The sequence below is a fragment of the Miscanthus floridulus genome, chromosome 1, assembly GCF_019320115.1.
Source record: "Miscanthus floridulus cultivar M001 chromosome 1, ASM1932011v1, whole genome shotgun sequence".
NCBI lineage: Eukaryota > Viridiplantae > Streptophyta > Magnoliopsida > Poales > Poaceae > Miscanthus > Miscanthus floridulus.
In genome coordinates this window covers 73,403,958-73,414,823 of record NC_089580.1, presented here as the reverse complement: position 1 = coordinate 73,414,823, position 10,866 = coordinate 73,403,958, and the positions used below count along the sequence as shown (strand labels likewise).

The 10,866-nt window shown below is 48.3% G+C and overlaps 1 protein-coding gene across 1 annotated transcript; it reads left to right on the top strand.

The window, feature by feature from the left end:
• The first annotated feature begins 256 nt into the window (after positions 1 to 256).
• Positions 257 to 6,172, top strand: LOC136536149 (probable 3-ketoacyl-CoA synthase 20). The gene is made up of 2 exons (XM_066528538.1): positions 257 to 1,083; positions 4,741 to 6,172. The coding sequence occupies exons 1-2, from the start codon at positions 370 to 372 to the stop codon at positions 5,569 to 5,571; spliced, it is 1,545 nt and encodes a 514-aa protein (XP_066384635.1). The 5' UTR covers positions 257 to 369; the 3' UTR covers positions 5,572 to 6,172.
• Positions 6,173 to 10,866: the final 4,694 nt, after the last annotated feature.

Sequence of the window (10,866 nt, the reverse complement as noted above, 5' to 3'; positions counted from 1 at the left end):
TGGTATGGGGTAGTGGGTGCTCAAGGTACACACATGGCTTGCCAATGGCGCTGCATGCTCTCTGCTGTTCATGGCTACGTACAGTACATGCATCGCCGCAGTTATTGCGCTGGCAGCTTGGCACTGCCCCTCCCCCTCTCCCTGACTGCGGCGGCCCGGCACATCACCTACCAGCTGCTGCTTGCCATTAACCCTCCGTCCATCGTCCCTATAAATCCGCTCTCCGCTATTCCTCGCACTCCTCCAGCGACCATCCAGATCGATCGCGCGCCATTGCTTGCCACCAAGCTGCTAGTCTCCTGCCCTTCCTTGGCTTGGAGTATATACACAGCACAAGCTAGCTAGCTAGTAATCGCAACAATATATACAATGGGTAGGGAGGTGTTCGGTGGTGCGCCAACGACGACGACGACGCAGGCCAACAAGGTGGCGGCGATGAGCCGCCGCGTCATCCCGCTCCTCCTCCTTGCCGTCGTCGTCTTTCTGGCCCCGCGGCTGTCGTCGAAGCTGCCGGCCAGCCTCCTGCTCCTGAAGGAGAAGCTGGGTCTGAGCCCTGCGGCGGTGGCGGTGGCGTGCTGGGCGACCGCGGCCGCGGCGTGGGCATACGCGGTGTCCCGCCCCCGCCCGGTCTACCTGGTGGACCTGTCCGGATACGTGGCGGGGGCGCCGCACGAGGCGTCCCGCGCCAAGACGATCGCGCACTTCGGGCGGTGCGGGCGGTTCACCGACGAGAGCATGGCGTTCCAGAAGCGGATGCTGGAGCGGTCGGGGCTCGGGGAGCGGACCCACTTCCCGGAGTCGCTCATCCGCGTGCCCGTCGACATGTGCCTCCGCACGGCGCGGGAGGAGTCGCACGCCGTCATCTTCGGCGTCGTCGACGACCTCCTCCGCCGTGCGGGCGTGGCCCCCGCCGAAGTCGGCGTGCTCATCTTCAACTCCAGCCTGCTCAGCCCGACGCCGTCGTTCACGTCGCTCATCGTCAACCGCTACGGGATGCGGCACGACGTCGTCAGCCACAACCTCAGCGGGATGGGGTGCAGCGCAGGCATCATCGCCATCGACCTCGCCAAGCGACTGCTCCAGGTACGATACGACTACTATATACCACTATACTATGGCAGTCAATATGCATGCATGACAGTGTCAGTAGCTAGCTAGCATAGTACAGTACGGTCCATGCATGCTTTTTTTTTTTTGAAAACATCATGCATGCATCCAACCGATTCTTGCACGACAACCGAGGCCGGTCATAAGTGTTGTGCCAATGAATCACCAGCTTGGACGTACGGCTAGGAATTAATCGGACGCAATAAACTCTCAGATCCTATCATGTCAGGGTGGTGGTGTTGTACCAGCAATAACTCTCGCACTCCATTTAGATTTTCGGAATCTGGAGTATTAATTAATAATAATCATGCTCTTGAATCTCGATGAATATTGACCTACCAAGGTCACGTTCGTTTCCTTATAATCCATCTTTTTAGCTTTTTTTTTCAGTTAGAATAGTGTTTTTTTTACAGTAAATTAATTAGAACAATATTTTGGCTTTTCAGCGAGACGACGGGGCCTAAATCGTTAGCACGCAGTACGAAATTACCAAAAAGGAAAAGTAGGCTAACTATACCTACTGCATCACGTGCTTTAGTTTATTATACGTCAATTATTACTGCATGTGTATGAGACCTTCAGGCACTGCTCAAGTTATGCACAGTGATTTCGTCGCGCTTAATGAGTAGTAGTACTAATATTCTGCTTTCCAGGCTGGTTTTGCAGATAATTTATGTGTGCACATGGTTGCCAAGTACATATATTATTTAACCCTATTTTCCCAAGAATTGAACACACATGCATGCATCTTCGTATTATATATTTTTTTTAAAAACTAGCTAGGTTCTTGATATTCATTGGCATGACCTATGGCCCCGTTCGTTTATACGAATTTGAAAAAATCTATATGAATCCGGAGGAATTTTATGAGAGGAATCTTCTGTAAACAGTAAAATTCAATCGGAACGGTACTTCCTTCCGTACTGTAGTGTTTTGGCATCCTGATGACCGATGGATCGCTGTCGGGTCCTTTACTTCTTCTGAACCCACAATTTAATAGGGTAGCTGACAACGATCATGCCAATAAAGGCAGTAACATGAGAGCACAGACAAGAGCAACAACGCGTGTCCCTTCAGCGTTCCTCCCTTCAGTTCTTGCCCTACTCAGGCCTTGTTTTGTTAGACCCCAAAGTCCAAAAAATTGCTACAATACCTGTCACATCGAATGTTTGCGGCCTGTGCATGGAGCATTAAATGTAGACGAAAAGAAAAACTAATTGCACAGTTTGGTGGGAAATTGCGAGACGAACGTTTTAAGCCTAATTAGTCAATGTTTGGACATTATTTGCCAAATAAAAACGAAGGTACTACGGTAGCCCCAAATTCTAAATTTCGCGAACTAAACAAGGGCTCACTTGCATTATGCATGCATCTGGTGGCACAATTGGCACTTGGGAAACTAGTTCCAATTCCTGTTTATTTCCATATATTACACTGCTAGTTGCCTAGTTGGGGGTGGTCTTTCGTCCTGTTTGTTTGGGCTTGTTTGGCTTATAAGTCATGGTTAAAAGTACTATTGGCTAGTTTGGTGTGAAAGAAAAATACTGTTTGTTGGCTGATAAGCCATGACTTATAAGCCAAATACGACCAAACGAACAGGCTGTTTATCTTGGGTCACAAGAAATTGATGTTCTGCATTTAAAAAAGAAAAAAGAATTTGGTCGCCCACGCAGTCTCTTCAAAACATGACTTTGACCACTACTTTTTTGTAACTTATTTATAACGCACAGCAAGCGAACATTATTATGAATCTATTTGTTCACACAAATCCATTGTATCAATTCTAAATATAAAAAATTAACATACCTTGGAACTTTAGCATGATTGACATCAACAACCCAAAACGTCATTTGGTGAGTACTAGTATATGTGTAATAGTAGTACTAGCAAATTAAATGACTTGTGTCGATCTAAATAAAATAACCTCAGTTGTGTCGATTGGTTCACTCTATCGTAGTAATTCCACCGTTCTGTATGATTATTGTTTGGGGATTCATTGGGTTCGATATGGGCTATATATGTATAAAACTTTGATCGCTACTCCTTCGTTCTAATTTATAGAACGTTTTGGCATTTATAGATACACAATTTTATATTACGTATCAAGATATTTCGCATGTCTAGTTGCATAGCAATTAAAGCGTAGAAAATCCAAAACGATCTATAATTCGAGACAGAGGGTGATACCTTTTTATTTATTAATAAAATCACTAAAATTTAAGAGATCACTGTATCATGAAAACTTGCGCACAGGTACTACGTACTCGTATCCAAAAGTTATCTGACGGCAGCGGTCATATGTGGAGGTTTTTTATTTATTTTTTATAACCACACGCGTTATAGAAACGTACGTGAAAGGTTAACATTTCACAGCGTGAAAGTTCAGAAGTGAAAATACCTATTTGCGGCTCCATGCATGTGAGTGGGGTCAATATAATTGGTACTCTCCAGAATGAGCACACGTACGTAAGATTAACGTACAGCACATACATGATACATGTGTGTTTGTAACGGAGGGCACATATGCAGGGAGTTTTCACACAGCCATGTGCCGGTGCCCTGTCCTACTCCTTATTACTCCAGCATATGGCTGCACATCACGTACATAGACCCTTTTAGTTTTTACAGCTTATGGAGATTGGCCGGTCTGGGATTAGCTTGCATTGCATTGCCAGTAGAAAATGTGCTAGTAATTACAGTATAACTGCCAGCGTGGTTCGGTCGTCCATGCATGCTAGTGGTGCCAGTATGTAGTACAGTAACTATACGATAATGAATGTGCCCGCCCTTAATTACCGGCCGCTAGCTAAGCTAGGAGCGTCGTCTGCACCAACGGCAGAAGGAGGCCTGGTCAAAACGGAACCATGCATTGCATGCGAATGTCAAGTCTGGAAATGGTCCCCTCTCTCTCTCTCTTCCCAGTATCCCACGCACACCCATCGTCGTCGCAGCGACGACAGCAATAACTACTACTACTCCTACTGCTTCAGCATGCAGCTGCTACTACTACTCCTACTGCTTCAGCATGCAGCTGCTGCTGCTTCGGCATGCCTGTTCGCTTTTTCGTAAGGCCTTGTCAAATTTTTGCAATTTGGATACTGTAGCACGTTTCGTTTATATCTGACAAACTTTGTCCGATCATGAACTAGCTAGGCTCAAAAGATTCGTCTCGTGATTTACAACCAAACTGTGCAATTAGTTATTTTTTTTACCTACATTTAATGCTGCATGCATGCGTCCAAAAATTGATGTGACGGAGAGAGTGAAAAAACTTGGAATTTTGAGGCAATCTAAACAAGACGTAAATGATCGTAAATTTACAGCTAGAAACAACGTTTTTCTCTCACACCAAACCAGCTAACAGTAAATAATCTACCATATACGTGCGGTGCAGTGTAGTGCATGCATGCATCTGTGCAATATATGACAAGCTCTGCAGCGGGAGTAATTGGTAGTCTGACAAGGGACAGGCCCTCATGTGTGCGGTTCTGCTCGACCGCGCATGATATGTACAGTAGCTCAGCTGTGCTGGGGCCATTTGACCACGGTCATTCTGGCTAATCCCCCTTCGTTACAAAATAATTACGTACAAATCTTGTTTCCCCATATGTATGTGTGCATGCATGCATGCAGGTGCACCGGGACACGTACGCGCTGGTGGTGAGCACGGAGAACATCACCCTCAACGCCTACATGGGCAACAACCGCCCCATGCTGGTGACCAACACGCTCTTCCGCGTGGGCGGCGCCGCCATCCTGCTCTCCAACCGCCGCGCCGACCGCCGCCGCGCCAAGTACCAGCTCATCCACACCGTGCGCACCCACCGGGGCGCGCACGACCAGAGCTTCGGCTGCGTCACGCAGGAGGAGGACGACGCCGGGTGCGTCGGCGTCTCCCTCTCCAAAGAGCTCATGGTGGTGGCGGGGGAGGCCCTGCGCACCAACATCACCACGCTGGGCCCGCTCGTCCTGCCCATGTCCGAGCAGCTCCGGTTCCTCGCCACCGTCGTCCTCAACCGCGTCTTCCGCGCCAACGTGCGCGCCTACCTGCCCGACTTCAAGCTCGCCTTCGACCACTTCTGCATCCACGCGGGCGGGCGCGGCGTGCTGGACGAGCTGGAGCGCAGCCTCAAGCTCAGCGCCTGGCACATGGAGCCCTCCAGGATGACGCTCTGCCGCTTCGGCAACACCTCCAGCAGCTCGCTCTGGTACGAGCTCGCCTACTGCGAGGCGAAGGGGCGGATCCGGAAGGGGGACCGGGTCTGGCAGATCGCCTTCGGATCAGGCTTCAAGTGCAACAGCGCCGTCTGGAAGGCGCTCCGGACGGTCGACGGCGGCGAGGAGGGAAACCCGTGGACGCCGGAGGTCGACGTGCTCCCCATCCACGTGCCCAAGGTGTCGCCCATCGACGAGACCACCTACAGGTTCCCTGACGGCGCCACCTACAAGGTCTCTCTTGGTTAAAAAAATATATATTACATGATTGATTTCTCATCATCATGTAGTAACTTAATCGATCAAGATAATTAATTTAAGAAGAAGAAGCAGCGCAGCGCACCGTTATTAATTATTATTGCCAGGCTTGATGATAGTGACAGCTGGGCCTTTTTAGCTACTAGCACGGGCGGAGCCACGTTGGCCATCCTGGGCTCCGGCCCCCCTTGTCATTTGTAATTTTTCAAATGATGGCTATGACTTTGTGAAACTGCATGCATATTACTTGCTGCACAATTATTTTCTTACACTTGATTCTATAGCTGAGCAACAGAGCCAACATGACAGCGTGAAAAAGTTATCTAGCTTCTGACGCCGATGTCTTAGCCAAAGAAACAGAGAGAAATTTTAGGCTGATCTGCTATGGAGAGCTTGATCCGGTCCCCCCTCTTTCCTTTCAGCTCTGGCTCCGCCACGGGCTACTAGGGCTTGATTTCGTTACTGTTTGCCATGATTTGCATCATGTGTACGTAATTAAGGCTCTATATGAACTCGAGCCAAGAATTATTGATTTCGTCCATCCATCTTCTTTTTGTCCTTTGGTGATTGTTGAATTGGGAGATGCATGCGCACATGCACTTCAAGGACATGTGGTCCTAGCTATTGTAAGGCCATTGAACTATATAGAAGGAAATATTAATGCAATGCAAGGCAATACACAGCTTGGATTTTGTCTGTCATATTTGATTTTTGAAGTATTCACCTTAATTCTGAAGGCACACCAGAAAACTAATTCCTAAAAACCCAAATAATATCCTACTGTTGATTTTGTTGACTCAATCATTGCTGGTAACAATAGCTAGGTATTAGATCTTATTTGACTAAATTATCCAACTCTCTCCTTATAAAACAATCATTTGTGCCGATTATACAACTATAGAGAATAATATAATAAAGTTCTAAGGCCCCCGTTTGGAACGTGTTTTAATTTCCACGGCGGCGGCTAAGGTAACCACAAACTCATATAATCCCACCAAACACCTCGTAGTTCTTGCCACCGCCAGATTGAACTAGCAAGCATATTTTACATAGCATGGTTCTCTCGCGCACACGGCACCATGCGATCCCAAACTAGGCCTAAATCTACATATATATATAACACCCTAAGTATATCATCTCTACAATTATCGACAGTAAAACAATACGCCAAGTATGCCCTTGTAGGTGCTTCTAATTCAGCCAATTTTTTGTTATTATTATTACTGTTTAGAAAACTAATTCAAAGTATATATTATGTGCATAATGTCACCGTGCATATTATATGCATGCATGCATATACAGGAGCAAATGGCTATTTCCATGGCTAATAGGCCGGGCAACCTTGCGCTCGTGCTGCTGGACCAAGCTCGCGCTGCCGCACGTTCAGATACTACAACTTGTACTACTAGATTTAAGGAATAAAAAAAAACTCACGCTGCGCTAGGGTCCAGGCGAGCCAGCATCCAGGCCTCTTGGGTCTAGGCCCGGGTGAGCGCACGCCCTGCCCGGTGAGCTCGATGTCAGCCCATGCGTGCGCGGTGCGCCGAGCAGTGAGAAATTTTTTATTTTTATAATCCTTTTTATTTAAAACAAATTTTAATTCTATTCCCAGCTTGTCTTTAATTTCGTTGTGCCAAACTCTCTAGGGTGACAATGTGTGCCGGCTTGCTGACCGGCTGACGTGTCCCCCTACTGTGCCACCGCGTCCAGCGTGACAACTGCCGCGCCATCCCGCCTGGCACGATAAGTGTGGATACAGAGACACGCACAACTCTTCTTCCTACACCTCCATTTCCCCCTTCCCCTCCCTTCTCAAACCTCGATTTCCCATACTCAAATTGAAGGAAGATGGAGGGACCTCTCCTACAGAATATATGCGCTAGTTGTACTTTCACATTTCAAAATCTTTTAATGTATATTGGATTATGTGGGGTATAATGTTACACCAATTTCTAAATCTCTAGGTATTTGATGTTGCCATAGTCACGAATTAGAAAACATTAGATTCATGTATGGAAACTTCAATTTTATTGCTGATAATGTATGATGCAATGTATATGGATAAGATTATAAAATTTTTTATTCCTTAGTTGCAATGTAGATTAGTGTTGGTAGTCAATAATAGTGCATTTGGGCCCAAGAGCGACCGGTGGCGAGTGCTGGCGGCGAACGGTCGTGCGGCTGGAGGACAAAAAGAGAAGGGAGAGGAAGAAGGAAGCCGTGTGTGGCTCTATATGTGCCTGTCGACTAAATGTGCTCGACAGTCCACTGAGGGGTATACCCATGATGGTAGATTTGTCGTAGAGGTGAGCGAGATGGTGACAAGACATGAGATTTAGACAGGTTCAGACCGTCAGCTTGACGTAATACCCTAATCCGGTGTCCCGTCGGTTTGTATTGGCTATTGTATATGATTGCGTGTGTTTTGAGGGGGTCCCCTACCCACCTTATATAGCCCGGGGGTAGGGTTACATACTGATCAGGTCTACAACTAATCGGGTAACGAATATGATTTACCTGGAATATTACATTCGGCATATCCTAACAGATTCTATGCTATCTTCAGGATGTCGCCGAGGTGTCTTGCGGCGGGCGCTGAGCTGTGCCGTGAACCGCAAGTCATCATCTTGTGGGCTGGACCGTCCCTTGCGGTGCGGCCCATGTAGTCCGTCGTGGGTACATGGGGTCAGACCCCCCACATCTAGTCCCCGAGCACCTTGTATCCGCTTGGTGATGCCATCTTGATCAAGTCTGAGTAGCTTGCTGCGAAGCCGATCAACTCCACTGATGACTCGAGCGGTGAAAAGGAAGCCGACCAGGTTTAACTAGTGACTTGGGCAGTGAAAAAGCACGCCGACCAGTTCAACTGGCCTGCCGACCTGCAAGGGTGGCTGCCGACCAGTGTAACCAGCCAACGGATCTCGAACTCAGCCAAGTGAGGCTCACCAATAGGATGTAAGGAGCTCAATAGAAATTTTTGAGAAATCTTGGTCGATGAAAAGGAAGTCGACGTGATCATCAGAGCTGAGCGGAGGTAGTAAGCGACAGGCTTGACGCAATCACAACACCGTGAAGAAGAAGCAATACGTGCACCGCAAGGTGCATTATACACAATGTAGTCCTTGAGCCTGCTAGAAGATGAAGAATAAATCTTGTTGCAGGATCAAAGAAAAATATGTAGTCCCTAGCGTAGTTGAGAAAGCAACCAAGTCCCCGGCGTTGCCGAAGAATCAAGGGATCCAGAAACCAGTATATTCATCGCAAGGTGAAGTGTACACACTTAGTCCCCGAGCCTACTGAAAGATGAGAAAAAAATCTTATAGCAGAATAAAGAAAAAATGTTGCTTGAAATTCCCAAAGATATCCATGAAACAACGTTGTTGCGCTTAACTCCACTTGGTGGCCCACGTGCTACGTGGCTTTAGTTGTAGATCCACTAGGCCCATCTAATGGCCCAAGAAAGCAAGCGCGGAGATTTCAGGAGTGAACGCGGCGCGGGGGCGCAATTTCCCTAAAACCCTAGAAGTCGAAGAGTTGGGGTCAAACCGTTATAAATCCGCCGCGGCTTCGGGGCGCACTCCCCATTTCTTCGCCCGTCTCATCATCTTCCTCGTGCTTGTGCTCGCTCACCTGCAACCACTCCACCATTAGAGCAGCTCCAAGCGCAAAGCAACCTTCGCTCCCCAGATCCGCTCGATGGCGTCGAAGAGAAACCGCGGGGGCTCGGAGAAGGTGGTGTGTAAGATGAATCGTGACAAAGAGTGGGTGCGATCCATCAGCAACAATACGACGCTCAACAATTTGGTGGTGCATGGGGTCCTGCCCGACAGGGCGACAGTGGGATGACGCCCGGCGGCCGGTGAGAACTTTCCCACACCCCATTCCGACAAACTGGTTGTTTTTCGTGGATTACTTCTTCCATGGATTTGGCATCCCCATTCATCCTTTCCTCCATGGACTAATTGACTACTATGGCGTTAGTCTCTATAATCTCAGCCTGAACTCTATCCTTCATGTTGCTATCTTTATCAATCTCTATGAGTCATATCTGGGAATCCTTATCCACTTTGACCAATTCTGTCATTTCTTCTGCCTCAAAATCAGGGGGAGCCGGATCTAGGGTGGTTGGCTGTGCCAATCTGCAGCTGCAGGATGGGATGACGAGTCAGTATATCGCCATCCCACTTGACACAAATGTGAAGTACTAGGCCTGCAGATGGTTCTACATTAGGCAGGTGTAGCCATATGTGCGATGCAACATTGATCAGGTTTAGGTGAGCAACCCCAAGTGGTCAAAGAGGCCCAATTCCAATGGAATGGAGCAAGTGAGGGAGCTCCTAAAGTTGATAAATCGCAAGAGGTTGGATGGAGTCATAGTGGTGATGAATTTCACCTTTTGGCGGATCTAGCCCTGTAAAGAGAGGGCACATCTTGGATATGAATTCCGAGGGGAAACCGATGGGACCTGTGAGGTGCCCGAGGAGATCGATCGGAATGAAGTCAAGCAGTGCATCATGATGTTGTTCAACCTCGCGGTAATGATCAACAGAGGGCATTCAATGTCACGAGCCTTCCCCTAGTGGTAAGAGTTTGCTTGCATCATATACTTGATCTTTATCTTTATGCAATGTACTCATTTGTGTTCTTGAAGATTCATGTGCAGGACCGGGCGGTGTACTTCTCGATGGTGCCATCAGAGGACTGGCCAAGGGCTATAGATACCCGGCTAAGTAGTCCCCAGCGTCAGTCCAGCTCGGGGACTAGTAAGGAGAGGTCAGATGGCCCTAGCGATGGAGATAAAGATGCATGAACTGCCTATGTCCATGAGAAACTTTGGGGAAATGGCCAGCACAAGATGAGCTATCCCTGAAGAGGAGGAAAACATCAGGCTCCTCCCATCATGAGGAGGGACCTGTGAGCTTTGGGGCTACCGCATAGCCCTAGAGGCGGTAGATGGTTTTGTCGAACTCGTCTAACGACGATGAGGCAGCGGTTCTTCCTCCTATGAGCGCCAAGATGCTTCCACTAGCTACACCGGCTAGAGCGAAGACACGGGAGAGGCGCCAACCATGGGAGGCCACGGTCATAGTCCCCGAGACTGCTCTGACGACCCCAATGGTGGTAGCTAGGGACGTCGATCAAGTCCCCAAGCCTACCTAGGTGACTCTGGCTACGGCAGCTGAGGCCATCGGCCGGAGGAATGCTAAGACACCGACCAGCTCTACTACTGGTCAGGGTGGATCCAGATGGGCGTGCCACTTTAAGACAACTCGGTGAGAATCAGAG

Excerpts from the sequence above, each read along its gene's own strand:
- LOC136536149 (XM_066528538.1), top strand. The coding sequence starts at position 370 with ATGGGTAGGGAGGTGTTCGGTGGTGCGCCAACGACGACGACGACGCAG. Across the intron at positions 1,084-4,740 it reads TCGCCAAGCGACTGCTCCAG|GTGCACCGGGACACGTACGC; the intron begins GTACGATACGAC and ends GCATGCATGCAG.